Below are 19,238 nucleotides of genomic sequence, written 5' to 3'. Positions count from 1 at the left end.
TGTGCATCTGAAAGTGTAGAAATTAAGCTTTTGTGTTTAAAGTCGGATTATCCGAATTTAAGATGTCGCTCGTTGTATTAGAGAGAGGGACTATTTGTTAAAGCGCGGAAGACTTTGAGAAAGAAGAGCGTGGCCGGTGTTTTGACAAAATGTGCCACCCTGACAATTCTTGCTACCCTAGTGTATATTTAATCGTAAAAACGCCAGAAAAAATAATTATAAATTATTTGCACACATTTGAAAAAAAAAAAAAAAAAAATCTCGGCAGGATATTAAAAAAGGCCCAAATTCATATATTAAGGTTTGGTTAAAATTATTAAAATTATTGATAGAGGTGATTAGAACCGTTTTTTGTATGTTTCATTGTTTCATTATTATAATTACTTTTGTTATATTCATTTTACACATTTATAACATTCAGACAAATATTGACGTGGCCCTGGTTGTTCAATGTAGACAAGTAAACCAAGTAAAATAAAACCACCATATAAAAACACATAAAAAGAATGTGGGTCCGCGCATGCGTGCTGGTGGTAGGAAGCACTTATCGATGGGTAGCACAATTTGACGCAACACCGGCACTCCTTTGCTGCCTCTGTGTGTAGTAGTAGCAGCAGCATTAGCTAGCTGTGTGTGTGAGAGAGAGAGAAAAAGAGAGAGAGAAAGCATGTGTGTGTGTATATTTGTAGCTAGGTTATCTATATATGTGTGTGTGAGTGTGTATATAAGTGTGTGTAAAGAGAGACGTTAAATAATGCAGAGACCAGCCACTCGGCTGCAATATGAATGCAATATGATTTTCCCCTAGCGCTCCCAATCATGGCGAAGGCTTACAGGATAAAACCCCGCCCTTCAACAAAACAAGAGCCAATCAGCTTGATCCTTTTGCCAAAAGTGGAGGAGGGTCCGCGTGCTTGTGGCGGAAGCCACGCCTCGATTTGGGTCAGTTGGATGTGTGCGCATGCGTAGTAGCTAAAGCAAGCAGAAAAATCGTATTTTATATGTATTAAAGAGCGAAAATCTATACATCTTTTAAGTGGTTTGTTTAAAAAATTATCAGTGATGTCAAATATGTGTCCAAAGCGGATATTTGACGTTTGTTTTACCATTTTTCAGTCTCCCTCCCATTCAAACAGATAGGAGGTTGGTCTTATATGCCTGGAAATAACAGGCCGGCTGCGTAGCGAAGGCGGTCGTCGAGTGTGCCGTCTCGCCTATACGGAATTTGGTGTGTGTGTGTTGGGTGAATGGAGGCGCAGCTCTTCCTGGTGGTGAACAAACACTGACAACTACAGGGCAGCCGAGCTAGCTACCACTCGCACGGCCACACACACCTACCGTACCCTCTCCTTGAGCCCCAAAACAACGTGAAAAATATGGCCACTGACAGCAAACACGTCGCGCAGGTGAAGTCTGGTGAGTAAAAGGCGCTGTGAGGCTTGAGCTGGGGAGGTTTTTTCCTTGGAAAAGCAGATCTGTTCTCCCACAGCGCCCTTTAATGTAGCTCATGTATTCTTCCTCCCTTACAGAACTGTACTTCCTAATAGCCCGCTTTTTAGAAGCTGGACCGTGTCAGGACGCGGCGGAGGTGGGTGAATTTGTCGTTTAAGACTGTTAACTATAGCCATGCACTGTTTTGTGACATAACACAGCGCCTTTCTGCCTTTTTCAGACCCTCATACGGGAGGTTCAGGCGAAGGAGGTAAGCTGCACAAGACTACTTGGCGTTGCACTGCGCCGCACTGTAGCTAGTTTAGCGTGCTGATTTGTCGCGGATTTCGCCGTGCAATTTATTTAAAACCCCCTGAAACGACCCTTTAAACAGTGGGCACGCTTCACAGCACTGTTTTTTCCATTACAGCTGTTACCCAAAAGGATAGACTGGACTGGAAAGGAGCACCCTGGGAGTTACGAAAATTTGGTAAGGGCTCCCTTCTGATGAGAAAAACTTTTTTTACAGGGCAAAATAAGAAATTGAATTTCCCGCAATTTTTAAATCAGGAGGAAATAAAAGTAAGTGAGCAGGACAGACAAAAATCCACACTTACTCTCACTCTCAGAGGCAAAGCCCCAAACTTACACTGACCCTGGGGGTCTGAGTTTGGTGACCATAGGTTTGAGTAGTTAGGAGGAAAATGTATTAGAAATAAAGATACGTCATGAGTGTTGTGCTGGAAGGGCAGGAGGCACTGAGTGTGTGTGAGTGTGTGTGTGTGTGTGTGTGGGGAGGAGGGATCAGTGCGCCAGAGAGAGAGAGTGTGTTATAGAGAGAAAAAGAGAGAGAGAGAGAGAGAGAGAGAGAGAGAGAAAGCTAGCTGGGCAGGATGGAGGCGCCCTGTTCCATGCAATACAACAAACAGCAGCAGCACTTAACTAAAAACACACACTTAACATGCTTTACTTTATTATTACACACACATTTTTTTACCTTAAAAAAACAGGAGGGTTAGTTTATTTTTATTTATTTTATACGATTTTGATGCAACACCATGCACTCCACTTCTGCTTCTATTTGGAATTGAATCTTCTTTCAGCGCGAGACTTTTTAAAAAGAGTTTTTAAGACAGTTGCACATTATATATTTTTTTAAACCTGGACTTAACAACGCAGGAGGGTTAGCTAAATTTTTTTTTATAATTATTTTTGACCCTTCTGCTTCTGTTTGGAACCAAATCTTCTTTCAGCACGAGACTTTTTTTGTAAAGGAGGGTGGACGAAGTTGCATACAAACTGCATGCAGGTAAATAGCGATTATAACCATAACTAATTGATGAGTTATTGTTGGCTACTATTTGCAGGGCTATTAGTTAAATGCACTGGACTGTTCTATCAGAAGGCTTTTGTATCTTTTGTAGATGTATCTTTCTACTGTATTCTTCTTCTGTGTGTTGTTAGTTGTGTTTGTGTCATTTTGTTGTTTAAAGCTGCTGGATGCTTATTTTTTTTTTAGATTAATTAAAAACATCAATCTATCTATTTATTTATCTTTTTAGGAGTGTGTGGCACAGGGGTTTAAGGGGTCTTAGGAAGGCAGTGTTGAATGGTTGTCGGGGTGAAAGTGAAGAAATGTGCATTTTAAAAAGTTTATCATTTGTGCCTCCCTCTGTTGCCCCCCTCCAGCCCCCCCATCAGCAGTAAGAGTTGCGCAACTAATAATAGACGGATGGTTTATTTCACGGGCTGTTAACTAGTCAGTACACACAGTGTGTGTTGTGTGTGTGTTTTCACGTTGGGTGGGTTAATTGAGGGAGGTGTGTGTATATTTGTGTGTGTATATATATGTATGTGTGTGTGTTGTGGACGGACAGCAGAGACGCTGATTCTGAACGATAGGCTGCGTATACGTAGTGTGTGTGTGTGTGTGTGTGTGTGTGTGTGAGAGAGAGCCCAGATTTGAGGTTTTTAAAGCTCGGCTCATCATATCGTTTAGAAAGAGCAGAAGCACCGCCTGCGGTTGGCGCTATTTTTTAATATTTAAGCGTTTATTATTATAATTATTTTTTTTTATTTATCTATGTTTTTTTCGCACGTAGGATGAATGAGCTCGCGGCGTGATTCAATTGGTTGAACACTTACAATAGCACAATAACACTAATAATAATAATAATAACGATTATATTAATAGTAATAACGATCATTTAAGCAGCGATTATGTAATTATGATATAATGACGTTTATAATTATAAATGGTAGCGAGTATGGATTATATGAATTAATGTTATTTATAATCACACCTGCTGATTGTATTATTGATTACAAATTAGCCTTATTAATTATAGTAGCTAATTAACCTTTTTTAAAATAAAATGTAATGGTTAATTTAGATTAGATGTGGCGTACGATTAAGCAAATGTCAGATTGAATTGTCATCACGTTTATTAATAGAGAATGATTATATTGATTATAAATATATAATACAGTAATAATAATTATGATAATATAATAAGGATTGTTATGATAATTAGCAATTATAACATCAGTGTTTATTGTTCTTGCATTGTTAACATTTAAAACAACTACATGTATTCTTAATTAAAATGAACAAATTAACCCTATTAATTATGCTAATTACTACTATTATTATTATTATTATTAGCATATTCTTTTTTAACATGGTAATTTTAGATCAATTGGCAAACGATTGAATGTCAGATTAAACTGTGGTCACAGAATGAGATAAATATATAAGAAAATAAATAGTAATAATAATATAATAACGATTGTTATGATAGTTAGCAATAATAACATCACTGTTTATTGTTATTGCATTATTAACATTTATAACTACTAAATGTAATATTAATTTAAAACGAACAAATGAACTTTATTATTTATATAAATTATTATTAGCGTATTTCTCTTTTTTAATAACGTGTTGTGTATATATATTTGCACACAATGAAAGTTTATGTGGCTACAAACTGATCGCAATACAAAAATATAGATATTTCTATTCTTTATATATATATATATATATATCCATTCTCCCGATTGATTTATTGTCAGTTTGGTATTACAGGCTGTGGTTCTTTGCATCCATCGACCTTAAGATACAAAACAGCGTCACACTGTGCGTGTTTGTGTGTGTGCGTGGCGCGCGCGCGCGCGTGTGTGTGTTAGGCGTGTGTGCGCGCGTGCACGCGAGCGCAGGGGGACTGGCATATGTGGACCAATGGGATAATGCTAAATGCAATTACAGCAACATTAATTACTGGCGAGGCGTTGGAAGCGTCTGCTGAACCGAGAGATAAAGAGCAGGCTGGAGAGAGCAGCCATTGGATTAGACTGATGCTGAAAACATGACAATGAAAGCAGGTTCTTCAGTTGTCTGTCTTTTAAGGTTTTTTTTAAGTGTGTAAATGAATGGCATTATTTATATCATTGTGCATTCTGATAATATTACAAATATCCAGATTAATACATATGTAGCAAGACTGATATTAATATTAAATTGCATGTAAATATGTAATATGTAAAATATGTAATTTTGGTATTTCTGCTATCAAGCATTTTTTGTCTAATCAGCAGAATAATTGTTTGAAAGGAAATTGGTTTTGTCTGCGATAACCATATTTGTCTTGTGTGTCTGTCTGTGCGTACAGGTGAAGCTGTATAAGCACATTTCTCCAGATCACCTGTTGCAAGTGTGTGAGCGCGTGGGTCCTCTTTTAGAGAGGGAAGTTCCAGCCAGCGTACCTGGAGTTAACTCTTTACTGGGAGTGGGACGCCAGTCTCTTCTTCGCACTAACAAAAGTAAACTCTCTGTTTTTGTCTCAGACAAACACTCTGACAGATCTTTCTACTCTGCTGTATTTATATAGAGAAACATTTTAAATATAATGAAATATGTATGTAATATTGTTCTATATTTTAATTGCAATTGTTGTTTTATTGTAATTACTATATATATGTGGTTTGCATGTGGGCCTGCACTTCAGTTTAATACTGTATCATAAAACACACATATTAGACACATTACTTTAAATAAAAAAATGTATGATTGTTACTATTATAGGAGTAATAAGCATGTAGCTTAAATAGTTTAATAGCTCAAAATCATGGTTATAATTACTAATGGGTGATTATAGCCTGCAATCTGCATTGCATATAAATAATACAATTTTAAATTACATGATTGATCTTTCCACTATTAAGTAATTACACATACATTATTACACTATAGTAAACACTGGCACTAATTACAAGTGTGTGTTGCAGTTTTCTTAAATTAATGATAATCCGCTATAAGGGGTTGAACATGCCTCCAAAGCCTTGCACCCACTCTACAACACCCTGGCCGTGTGTTTGTTGACAGTGCTTTGTGTGTTGACAGGTTGTAAGCACGTGGTATGGAAGGGGTCCGCCCTCGCAGCCCTGCACTGTGGCAGGCCACCCGAGCCGCCAGTCATCTATGGAAGCCCGCCCAATATTGGTAAGCCTCTTCTGATTGGCTGTGGTGGGTGGGTAGAGCGAAGTATGGAATTCTTTTCATTCAGATGTTGAGGACTGTGTGGCTGTGGTGGTTGGAGCTTTGAGCAATGAAGAATGAGCAATAATCAATGATGAAAATGATTTGGTTTAGTGAGTACATTATTTGCAGATGAATTATATTATATGAAATATATTATATTTACATTATTGTTGCTTAAAGTAAGTAAATATATTTTTTATTTGTGTGAATATTATTAGATTAGAATCAAGCAAATTACTTCAGTGCATTAGTTTACTGTACAGTATTAAATGTAATGTAATGTAGTGAATTTCTGTATTAAATGTCAATGTTTGTCTCTTCTGTATGTGTTTGTGTGTGTGTGTGTGTGTGTGTGTGTGTGTGTGTGTTTAGTGGAGACAGCTTACAGTCGGAGGCTGAATGGTTCATATCGTTTGGGTCAGCTACTCCCTACAGCCGTTTACTCCCACATGAAGATGCACAAAAGGATTCTGGGACACTTGTCTTCTGTGTACTGTGTGGCCTTCGACCGGACTGGCCGCCGTATCTTCACGGTAAGCATCTCATTTGTGTGTGTGTGTGTGTATGCCTGCATGTCCCTGTGAGCAGAACTGATAGAACTAGATGAAATGAGATTGGATTATTTATGATCACGACACACAGTCTAGTCAGCGCTGCACACACAGTTTAGTCAGTGCATTGGATGTTCTCCTCTAGTGAAGGTTTGTCTGGTGCTGCAGTCTGAGGAGTTACGCTCCATTGGATTTTGGAATTTACAGAGGAAGAGATTGCTCCTCAATATCCTGGGTTGCTCTTGATCCTTCAGATGACGTGTGTGTGGGTGGACTTGTGACTGTGTTCATGTTTTTTTCCAGCCGCAGAGTTTCTATTGGACTGAGGTCAGGAAAATGATATAGTCAATAGAGAATACAGTGGAGTGTGTGTTCTCTATAAATAGCTTACTTTAGCGTCCATTTGATAATTCAGTTTTAGACAGGATCATCTGAAAATGGGAAGGTGTGTTGTTGGGTGCATTGTTTGTGCTTCATAATTGGTTCCATCATTTAAATTATTCCACGTTTTTGCTTGTGGCATGATCAGTTTGGCAAAGTTTCTTGAAGATCAAATGCACATGTATCAGGTGCTATAGGTTGATCTGAATTAGCTCCAAGAGTGTTTGTAGGAGTTGTGGAGTACTGTGGAGTAAATATAGTAAGTCTTCAGGCATTATAAAGGCATTCTGAGGGCTTGCAGTTCTCAGTAGTGAATGATAGGGGGTGAGAGTGTTCTGTAGGTTGGATGGCGATGAGGGTATGGAGCCCACAGATTTTACTAAAGTTGGTCAGTTTGTTCACTTTTATCTAATGGCTAATTTTTACAAGTCTAAGCTATCCCTGTTAGAATGACCAGCTGTTATTAAATGTCGTTTTTAATTATATATTGCTCATATATTACATAAGTTATTTAAACAGTAAGAGTAATTTTATTAAACGCACATGTACTGAATCTTGTTGTGTTTGTAACCAGAAGTGGAAATGTTTAATTATTGAAATTTTAAATTCTGTTTGTTAGTGTGAGGCATGTCATGATAATTACATTAATGACTTATCATAAAATATATGTATTGTACAATATACATATACACCTCATTCATTTTTGCTTGCTTCAGTTTTCTCAGTTATGTTTATTTTAGGAAAGATAACCTATTTATATGAATAAGCTGGTATGTTGACTATGTTTAAAATAGCATTTTTATTTTTATTTATGTTGTATTTATTTTAGGATATTTGAAAAAGGTTATATTTTCAATTCCAGTGCTGCTTTCCTAAATGATGCCATTGCATTGCTCTGCTACAGTAATACAGTATATATAGATTTCAACTTGGTCATCTTAAAATGACAATAATGTCATTTATCTTAATAATTATTGTAACATGCATGGATAGTGTTGTGTTTACAGTCTTGTGTTTTTTGGAAATCATTTTAAAATATCTATTTTTAATACCATTTTCCCACTGATGTTATGACTATTTAATAGCATAAAACAGCTTTTACAACATTATTTTAATCAAGAGCAGTTATTATAAATAGCTTTTATGTATGTATGATGAGATTTGTGTTTATAACATAATTCTTCATGTTGAATTCTTTCAAAAATAACTATTAGACTTAAGTAACATGCCTTCACCTCTCACAGTCCATTCTGTGTCTATAGTGCTTTTATTACTTGGTCATTGCACAACTGGCTTAATATATGTTCTTAATATAGATTCTTGTGCAAATAAAGGCACACAGAAACACAATGGACAATATCAAGATCAGTACATCTATTAGAAAAAAAGTCAACAATGTAACTGTCCTGACAGGCCTGTTCACATGATAACAATAGCAGAAGTGCAGTCTTGAAGCTGTTAATACAGAATAGAGATCAGTTGTAGATTTGATGCATTGTCTGGTATTTGTCTGATCTTTAAATGTTGGTGGTGGCCACTAACACATGTTTGACAGCATTTGTTCATTATTATGATCAATTTCGTCTTAGGATACTTTTATGAAAATGGCATCTATTTCTAGTATTTCTGTAGTGTCTATAACAGCTACATACTTTAAAAATATTTCTAAATATTGTTTTTGAAAATATTTATTTCTAGAAAGTGGCACTACTAGGTATTTTTTGTATTAGGCATCAACCTTCTTTAAAAATGAAATGCTTAATTAAAATTAAATATATGAAAGTTATGGCATTCAGTATTTTGCATTGTTACCCATCCCAATTAAATATGCAATTACTGAATAATGTGGTGTAATAATAGCCCCAGCCCACTGATTTAATGAGCAATGATGCTAGGTTCTTCAGGGGGAGTAGCACAGCGCATGATGTGACCGTACTTGAACCGGCTGTTTGCTGGTTGATGATGGTTGGTGTTGGTGGTTTGCTCTTCTTTTGCTATTCTAATGATTCAATTCTCATTATTCACAGTTTATATGATTACATTTTATGTAACATTATCACAATGATCACTGGTAATGTTATACAGCTACTAATATAAGTTAATAAATTATGAGAAAAAGTAAAACAGACCTTCAGGATTTCACGAGGGCACTAGATTTACTGGCGCTAAAACAGCAAGCAGTGTGTTTTTATGTTCTCAGCAGCACTGTGGTAAATGTTTCTGTGAGTAAGGTAAATGCAAAAAGGGTATGCCTTAGATTTTCTGGTTGAGTGGTTTAAAAGTTACAGAATGTTCTGATTGAGGCTGAGTGGTTTTTGTTAGTTGATTATTCTTTTCTGCTTTGCATTCTTGCCTTTTAATTCTGACTTATTTAAAGACGCAGTGTTGTGAATAGGGCTGATTGTTTCTTGTGCGCATGCTAACATTAGTTCCACTTTTTATTGGCTGATTTCTGATGCAGATAAAGACTAAAACATCCATAACAGCGTGGGTTTATTATTTGCATGGTATCCTGATTGACTGTTGTGATGTGCATCAACAGACACACTATAAATGTTTTTTTGTTATTTTTCAATTTGTCATTTTCTCACACCTCACTGGTGTAATTTAGGAACAGCTTAGCACGTTTGCAGTGCTTTTCATGAAATCTTGGCTTAGCATTGTAATTGTGATATTAATTGACTTTGGCAGATTGCTATAGTAATGGCGCAGCTACCTGGATGTGTCCAGTTCAAGTAACTGACGGAGCGTAAGCAGGTCATTTACTGGAACAGCAATGTTACTTTGTTTTGTATGTTGTCTATTGTTGATGTAAAATTGGTTGATTTGGATGTGTTTGTAACAAGCAGCGTGTACACATGTTGGGCATGCACAGCACACTTATGTTACAAGTGGCAATGAACATTTAGTCCCATACAACTTCAATATTCTTGCAGATTTTGTTGAGGAGGAATGTTGATAGCACATCTGTGTCTTTAAGACATGCTCTTTAGATTACAGCAGTATGTGGATGAGCATTGTTCTGTTGGAACAGTCCACCGAAGTGTGCGTTCAGAAATAGCATACATTATTAACATAACATTGGGTTGTTGGTTTCTTTGTGTCCTACACTCCAGCCACTGTGAGAAAGGCATATAGTGGCATATTCTCACTTGGTTTTTGCCAATTACAGCCCTATTTAGGGACTATTCTGGGCTGCATTTCCCCAAAAGATCGTAATTTTATTATATATATATATATTATTATTTATTACTATTTATTTCTTCCCAATTTACATGGCTAATTACCCAACCCACTCATTAGGACATCTCCTATCACTAGTGATGCCCAAGGATGGTGAAGATTAGCACAAGTCAGACATCGCCTCTTTTCGAACTGCTGTTGATGCAGCATTGCAGAGTAGAATCACAGCTCACATTTGGTTCTGATACATCAGCTCACAGAAGCATTGTGCTGGGGGCATCACCTATTTGGAGTGATGTGGGGAGAAAGCGCCATCTACCCATGCAGAGAGAGCAAGGCCAATTGTGCTTTCTCAGGACTCCGGCAGCAGATGGCAAGCAGCATGACCAGGATTCAAACTGGCGATCTTCTGATCATAGTTAGCCCTCTGGACCACTCGGAGCCTCCTTTGGTTGACTTCTGCTTGCAGTTCAGCACCTTAAAAACCTGGGACTGCTAATTTTGAAGGAGAAAAATCGTCACTATTGATATGTTATATTATATTATAATGTCTCCATTTTTTTAACCAATTAAACCCACGCATAAAAAAGTGATGGTAGAGCTTTTGACATTAATGCTGCAATGAATGCAATCAATGATTTCCTGCAATTAATTTATTAATTAAAAAAGCTGCTGTCTATAAGTCTGTGCATTCTTTAACCAGGCTGTTACTGCGCCATGAGTTTCTTTGTGTCCTACACAGTGTCACAAGCCACTGTGGTCAGCACCAAGATGAGCTGTTTGTTGTCGGATGTCACACCCAAGAAGGCCTGTTGTCTTGGTGTGGGGTGCAGTTTTGTATGTTGCCTTTGGTCTTTATTACTGTCGCGTTATCATTTACACATGATGCATGGCTGTTTTTAGTGTGTAACCCCACACAGATGTAACCAGTGTTCCCCAGGGATGAAATGAGATACAATACCCAATGTTGCTTGTGGCTCTTTAAATATGAGATGCTTGTGGATGTTTGTATTTATGTGTAAACTATACCAGGGCTGTTTTATTAGTAGTGCCATAAATCAGTGCATATAGCTATTGTCATAAATCAGTGCTATGTCCTGTATATACAAGTAGCCTTATAGTTATATTAACAGTTTATGTGGTCAGGAGCTTAATGTCAAATTGTATGTATAATGATAAGTCAGTATATTATCAGTATATAGCTTAGTATTTGTATGTCCAGGTCCTAATAGGACGGCCCGTGTCTGGAGTCTGGACTCAAACCACAGACTGCCAATTATTGACATTTATTCTAATATGTATTATTATTGATATGTATTATCAGTATTAATGGCATACAACATGATTTTGGAAATGTATGGCTATTGCCAATATCCAGTATACTTTCATCTATATATCATCTGATAATAAAATAGCAATAGCAATAAAACAACTGCCATGAAGTCAAGTACAGTGAATAAGATTAATGACCTATTTTTAATGTCACCTGATATTGGTTGTAATTTTACGCATTAGATAGCAAATCTGATGTGTTAAAGACAGAAAACATGATCACAATTAAAACCCTGAGGAATTGTGACAAGAGCTATGATGACTAGTTTGTGATGAATAGATGACTGGGTCAGAATATCTCCAAAACATCAGGCAGGTCTTGTGAGTTTTTCTGGAGGTATTCTGGAGTTTACTGAGTCTACCTGATTAATAAAACAAAACAATATTTGAAGTTGTATGGTAATAAGAGTAATAAAATTATGTTTTTAAAATCATTTGTATTCATATGATGGTGTTTATTATATGAAACATCCCACTTAAATACTGCAATTTTAATACTGGTGTTTAGAAATCACATGTTTATTAACTTTGTCAGTCAAATATTAAAATATAGATATATAGTGCTGTCCAGTTTTAGGAGACCATATTACACCTGTTAATTTACCCCATTCACTTTGATGAGTGTATGTAATGCGTTTGTGTGTGTACAACCGATCTGGGCAATATGGCCCTAAAATAACAGTATCATTGTATTTCATGGTATTTATGGGATGAACATTGTCATGTTGGAATAGTCCGTCACAGTGTTCCTTTAGAACTAGCAAGACCTTATTACCATAACATTATGCTGTCAAAGTGTCAGTGTAATGGAAAAAAGGGGAGTTTTGATGGCATATCAAATAGGATCCCACACATTTTCTAACATAAAGGTCTGGTGATGTGGTGGGCCATGGCATAGTATCTGTGTCTTCAAGTCAAGCTCCTTAGATGGAAGCAGTATGGGGACTAGCATTGTCCTGTTGAAATAGTGCACCACAGTGTGATAATTTAGAAACTGCAGGACCTTATTAATATAATGTTGAGTGGTCAAAGTTTCTGTATATAAGATCAAATATGATCTGGCATTTTACATATTATAGAAAGTACCAGATACAATTGAAACATACCTTATTCATTGTGTTTTCTTTCTTATTAATGCTTTTTGTAAGCAACAAACTAGAATATGTTTTATGCTTCAGATTCTTCTATAAGTAGCACATTTATATTTGAGGACAGATCTGCACACTCTTGATATTTCAATCTTAGTGTCTTCATGAGGGAGAGTCATCTGAAATAGTTTTTTCAGCATCTTGAAGGAGTTTCTGGAGGTGCTGAACAATAGCTGCTGTTTTTCCTTCACGCTGTGAAGCTCCAGTTCATCCAAATTAAATCACCTCAAATCACCATCTCAGTTTATCAGGTTTAGGCCAGGTGATTGTAAAGAAAAGAAACACTATTTTTAATGTTTACTACGGAATTCAATGTGTCCCTTAATTGTTTTCATGTCTTTAATATTAATCTACAATGTAGAAAATAAATAAAATAAAAAATAAAGAACGTTTTTGAATGAGAGTGTGTGTTCAAACTTACTTTTAATCTGTATCAATAGTTATCTATCTATTAGCACCATTTTGAATTTCTCATTGTTTTAAAAATTACCACAGTGTTATTGTGTTTGATGCTGGAATATAACACATCCCCTAGTGCACAGCTTGTCAGAACGATGTTTTGACGTTTTCTGAGTGATCCAGTGGAGTGTGTTTGTGTTTCTGATGTTTGCTTCTGTACTCTTGGGTTCCATTTTCTTCCACTATAGTTTTTTAAATCTCCAAAAATGGCTGAACTGCAAAGATTACTCCCCCCTGTCTCTCCCTCCCTCTCTCTCTCCTTTGCTCCCTCCCTTCCATCTCATTCTCCTTCTCGATCCCCCCTCTGTCTCTCTCTCTCTCTCTCTCTGTCTCTCTGAGCGTGAGTGTGTGTGTGTGTGAGTGTGTGTGTGTGTGTGTGTTTGGGGGGGGTGTGTCTGTATGTGTGTGCTGGGGAAGTGTTTCTTTTGTGGCTCTGGCAGGAAGCTGAGAATAGAATCATCATCTCCTTCATATTGGTGGAGCTATTAGCCAGTGTGTCATTGGCATTCAGTCTGTGCTTAACATGCGTCTTCAGGAATGCGCCTCTCGCTGCGTGTCTGGAGGCCGCGCTGCTGCTGCTGCTGCTCTTTACTGTGTTCAGAGCGCATTTGAAGCAGTGAAACGTGTGCTGTTTATCAAGCTGCATTTATGCTTACACAATTAAATTAAAGATAGTTTTAATCATTGTGAAGCTCTGCTGATGTTTTAGTGTTTCTGAGAGAGAGATGGTGTAGAGAAGTTGAGGGCTGCAGGTATCACTCTTTTGTCTGCTGCTTTACTCTTCATCACGGGAATCGCTGTTGCTGCAATTTTAGTCATAGCTGTCATTTTGAAGACCTGATAATGATTGACTATGATTTCAGTATGTCAAATAAAAATGTGTTGATCAGTGAATTGATACATTTTTTTTGTTTAATTAAATATAGGATAGTTTTAAAAGAATCCCTATCCAAAACACCCTAGTGGAGTTTTTTTCCCCAAATTGTTTGTTATAAAAATACAGTATTTGTATTTTTAGAATATATTGTAGTTATAATCTTAAAATTAATTTTGAGATTATTTTATTATTTTTTACACAATAAATATAATAAAATTCCTTCAAATTCCACATCTGTGTAATATCTTCAGCATACATGGACTATAAGAAATGTGATGATCAGAGGTGATCAGAATTGAACGTTACCATCAATGAAAAGTTAACCTAAGTTAACCTATCAATGTCTTTTTTCTGTTTTTGACATTTGACCAGGAAGTGAATCTGTTAATGGTTCTTTATGCTGGATCAAACTTTCATAATAAATCAACCACTTGAATGAAATGTTTTTAAATGTACTTCTATTGTAGGTGAAGATTGTTTTGCTTCTTCCTGAGAGTTACTGTGATTAACTTTCCTAAAGTAATCTGTTAAACTGTGGTGTGTTGTTTCTTGGTGGATATTGATTGGATCTGGGTCAGTATTTCAGATTCCAGTGTTGGTAAATGTGCAGATGTTTAAACTAATCAGTTGGAGGTCTTAAGGTTTTGATTTATCTGATAAAATTGGTCATTGTAGATCAGAACTTTTCTGTTGTGTTCACAAGAATGTATCAGCTGACAGTCAGATTGTATAACAATTTATTTAACTGCATGTTTAAAACATTTTTAGTTTGTCATTCATACGTTCCAATGAGACATAATTTTATTTTTTGTAAAAAAAAAAAAAAAATATATATATATATATATATATATATATATATATATATACCATAATTATTGTGAATGTATATATTTTTAATTGTTGGTTTAGGTGTTATTTAAACTGTAATAATGTTATATAATGTTATAATGGCATGTGTGCTGTATTACATTTTTTTCATGTCATCCCAAACAGGTTTTATAAATAAAATATTTATTTATTTATATATTTTTTTGCCGTTTTAAATTTTTTTCATAATGTGAATCTGGCAGTTATTCTTCTTATTGAGTGGACCAAAGGAAATGCTCAAGAAATATCGTTTTGCTCTAGAAAAAAAAAGTTTTTCTCAAGCCAGGATGCTTAATAGGGATTGAATCAGTACTTTTGACTTGAAACCTGACAAAAACACACCACAAACAAAATGATGATTTTCCTGCTACTAAACAAGACTGTACACGCAAAAGGTATAATATTTATAAAAATAAAATATCAAAATTAGAGTCAACTTAGAGAATTAAAACTTGCAGCAGAACTTCAGTTCCATAAGTGAGAAATAATTTATATATTAAATTGCACCATGCTTTTTTTTTGTGTTTTTGGCGATATTTGTGGCTTTCGATGAGTAAGTGGTTGTGTACATCAGCAAAGTGTTATAAATGCATCTGAAAATTAAGTAACTTAATTATTGTTGGTTTTATAACTTCTCTACAGGTTTAGGGGTTGTTTTACAGTCAGTATGATTTGGTGTTGGGACAGTGTTGGATAAGCACTTGTATGTTGTGTGTTGTCAGGGTTCAGATGACTGTCTGGTGAAGATCTGGGCCACGGATGACGGGCGTCTGCTGGCGACCCTGCGGGGTCACGCGGCGGAAATCTCAGACATGGCGGTGAATTATGAGAACACCCTGCTGGCGGCTGGTAGCTGTGATAAGATGATCAGGGTTTGGTGCCTACAGACGTGTGCTCCTCTCGCTGTGCTGGAGGGACACGCAGCATCTATAACATCTCTACAGGTGAGATGCACACACACTGAGTCTGATGGGATAACACTGATACAGTTACTCATTACATTACATTACATTTGGCAGATGCTTTTGTCCAAAGTGACTTACAATAGTCAAGTACAAAAGTAATAGAAGTTAAAGGTAAAACATTTTTAGATAGGGCTTAAAGGAGGTCGAAGGAAAAGTTTACTCACTAAACTTTATTCAGATAACTGATAATAATCTATGTTTGTGTCAACTGATATTATAGATGGACAGTATGACAATACAATAATATATGTTTTCTGAGCATTTAGTCAGTACTTCAAATTACATTATTTAAAACTGAGCAACTGCATATTTAGTTATTTTGAGCATAATATAATGATCCCTGTTTATATATAATAGTATTTTCAGTATTTGTTTTTTTTTTTTTACCAAGAGTGATTGGTACTTTTTGGTAAAGTTGATAAAAGTTTCATAATATAGTTTTGATGCCATATTGTCCACCCCTAAATGTAACCTCACACATCCATGTCTAAACATTTATGAGTCACTTCTAATTCATGCATTCTGCTACTTTATGTTGCACCCATTTCTGACACAGATGTGCAAAGACACATCACACACAGTTTGTCTAGTCTCTGTAGAGAGGTACTGCCATTAGAATAAGACTCTCTGGAGCAGATAAACATTAACCTACTGGCACCATGTTTAATTCCAGAGTGGTATAAAGCTTCTGGGCATTAAGCAGTGATAATTTGTTCTCCGGAATGATCTAGCTCCATACAATACCTTTAGGATGAGTTAGAGATGAGGTGAGATGGTTATCATGCAACATTCTGACCTCCATCATGCTCCTGTTGCTGAATGCAGTCAAATTCTCATTGCAATGCACTTCCCTGGGCAGTAGAGACAGTTACTCCAACAAAAACAGTGTAAACTATTTTTAATTATCCTTGATGTACCAGTACTTATATCCATAGTGTTTTCTGTACTGTCCATCAGTATCATCAGTATATAATGACAGTATCTTCACATTTTAATTAATTAAATTAATTACGATGCATATTGCATGTTTTGTGATAGTAATGCATATAGTGATTTTGTTTATATGTCACGGTTGAATTCCCGGTATTAACTTTGCAGCACATCAGAAATGTCTTATTGAACTGCAAATGCTTAAATAGCAGTGTGTTGTCGGGCAGATTTTAAATAATTTCTGTTGCGACAGGGAAGACACTAATAAGCATGAGATGGCATATTAGTATTGATTGTAGGAATGAGGATCAGCAGAAAATGATGGATCAGATATCAGAGGGAAAAATGACAACAGTAAAAAGGAAACCTAGCTTGGAATAGCACATAAATGTGTGGTGTGATGTGCTGATGTTTGTTTCTTCCTGTGAGTTACTTAGTACTGTGTTTGAGTAGTTTAAACATGGTAGTCTGCTTTGAGATGCTCAACTTGGCTAAATGACTTTATATAAAATACTATGCTATACTGTATAGATTACAAAAAGTATCTAAATCAAGTTAATTGAAATAGTAAAGTGCATTTCCTGAAGGAACCACCACAAACAGGTGTTTAAGGTGTTGTTAGGTGGTTGCTGAAATGTTGCTATAGTCTAGCTATTAGATGCTGAGGTGTTGCTGTGTGATTATTAAGGTGTAACCATACATGTACTATGCACCATGGATTGGTGTTGGTTAGGATACCCAGTTTATTGGCAAATGCATTACCTTATTTTTTGCACCATCAATAAATGTCTATCTTCTGGTCTATTTTCATACATAAGGTGAACCAGATTATAAGGCGCATTTTACGAGACACTATAAGGAACTTCTGGTTTAGCAGGTCTCGCCACTGGATGGTGGTGGGGAGTAGCTAACTAAGTTAAGTAAAGCTAAGCTAAGTAAACAAAACTTTAATAATAAAAAAAATATTTTTAAGTGAAACAAGAGCTGGATGTTAATCTACACAGATTTCTCTCCTGAAAACTGTTTATTTGGTTGAGTAAAGCGCTTTCATTCATTTACGGTAAGCTTACCGAATTTCTCCAGCACTAAGGCTGGAGCATTAGTGGCTAACCTCTCCAGCAGTGCTAGCTGGGGTTAGGAACAAGCTACAGGCTGATAATACTTCACTCTGAACATGGAAATAGCGGTTAGCGGCTAACGCTAATGCTACTCCAGCCCAGGTGCTGGAGAACTAAACTAAAACACTAAACTAACACTGCAATTTGGCGGAGTGGCTTTACTGCTCCTTACAACATAACTGGTAAAATTCATACATAAGGCGCGCTTATGGTGCGAAAAATACAGTATATTTACAAAGTTATTGGGATGCAACTTATCATTCATTGTTGAATGAAAGAGTTTATTTCGCTTTTGTTAGTTTAACTGTCTCTACTCTTCATGGTAGATTTTCTGTTATATGTTGAAGCATTGCTCTGAGGTAAATGACATTAGCGATATTGAATTCAGAATTTTGGAAGATTACTACTTCACCTTATCCCCAACTCCCCAACTAACTATTCCAGAAGTTTCAGCTGGAGCTTCATCATTCCAGAGAACAGAGTTCCACTGTTTCATAGCTCAATGCTGTGTGGGGTTTTATACTCTATTCTATCTAGTCTATACCCGCATTAGACACAATGCTAATTGTCTCATGTTTATCAGCTCCAGAGAGTCCTATTCTATTGGCGACACCTTTCTACTTGGTGCGTTCATTAGAAGGGCTGCCCACAAAGATTTGAACATACAGTTTATAGTGTAGATGTTTTATGATATGATAATATACACCTATTTGTTCAGTCCCACTAAAATAAATGCTCCAAAACCACACCGTACTGAATATCACTTCTTTTGGCTTGTCTGTGTGTGTGTGTGTGTGTGTGTGTGTAGTTTTCTCCTCTGTGCAGTGGTTATAAAAGGTTCCTGTCCTCCACTGGTGCAGACGGGACCATCTGCTTCTGGCAGTGGGATGCTCGGACACTCAAATTCGGGTGGGTGGTATTCACTCCCTGCCAGTCTTTTCATCTGTCAGAAAAATGCAGCGATTCTTTCTTTTTCGAGCTTCTAAACAGTGTGTGTGTGTTTGTGTGTGTCTGTGTGTGTGTGTGTGTGTGTGTGTGTGTGTCTGTGTGTGGGGGGGGGTCATGTGTGTTTGTTTGCCTACACAGAACCAGACCCAGCAAATTCACAGAGCGTCCCAGGCCTGGTGTGCAGATGATCTGTTCATCTTTCAGTGCAGGTAATCACCCCCTGCCCTTCTACTCTACCCTTATCACTGTAATCCTCATTTAGAGCAGGATAATAATCTGATAAAATTGGATATCATCAATGACTGAAAATTATCCCAATGGTGTTCCTTGGCAGCTGATTATCACCCACATTCAGGAACAGCTTTAATTCAGAGCTGAATAGACCTAATATAATTTTAAACAGCAGACCAAATAATATTACATTTAATTAAGGGGACTTCGGGGCAAAACCTAATTAAATATTGGAGCAAGATTAATTACAATAATTTGTACGAGGACCATACAAACC

The 19,238-nt window shown here is 36.5% G+C and overlaps 1 protein-coding gene across 4 annotated transcripts in view; it reads left to right on the top strand.

Moving 5' to 3' along the window:
• Window positions 1-1,202: 1,202 nt before the first annotated feature.
• The window catches only part of LOC103042438 (pleckstrin homology domain interacting protein), a 62,771-nt gene continuing 44,735 nt past the window's right edge, over window positions 1,203-19,238 (top strand). For 2 of the 4 annotated variants that reach the window (XM_022676865.2, XM_022676862.2), the window contains exons 1-10: window positions 1,203-1,416; window positions 1,530-1,588; window positions 1,673-1,702; window positions 1,862-1,921; window positions 5,103-5,253; window positions 5,834-5,932; window positions 6,344-6,504; window positions 15,492-15,713; window positions 18,591-18,691; window positions 18,869-18,939. In XM_022676865.2, coding sequence (XP_022532586.2) covers window positions 1,377-1,416; window positions 1,530-1,588; window positions 1,673-1,702; window positions 1,862-1,921; window positions 5,103-5,253; window positions 5,834-5,932; window positions 6,344-6,504; window positions 15,492-15,713; window positions 18,591-18,691; window positions 18,869-18,939 — 994 coding nt within the window. In that variant the 5' untranslated portion in view covers window positions 1,203-1,376. The remainder of the gene's footprint in view (window positions 1,417-1,529; window positions 1,589-1,672; window positions 1,703-1,861; window positions 1,922-5,102; window positions 5,254-5,833; window positions 5,933-6,343; window positions 6,505-15,491; window positions 15,714-18,590; window positions 18,692-18,868; window positions 18,940-19,238) is intronic. The other 2 variants (XM_022676861.2, XM_022676863.2) reach the window with 2 other exon arrangements.

The sequence above is a fragment of the Astyanax mexicanus genome, chromosome 13 (genome assembly GCF_023375975.1).
Source record: "Astyanax mexicanus isolate ESR-SI-001 chromosome 13, AstMex3_surface, whole genome shotgun sequence".
Classification (NCBI taxonomy): domain Eukaryota; kingdom Metazoa; phylum Chordata; class Actinopteri; order Characiformes; family Acestrorhamphidae; genus Astyanax; species Astyanax mexicanus.
The sequence above is the reverse complement of the archived record's forward strand: the minus strand, read 5'-3'. Positions and strand labels throughout refer to the sequence as shown.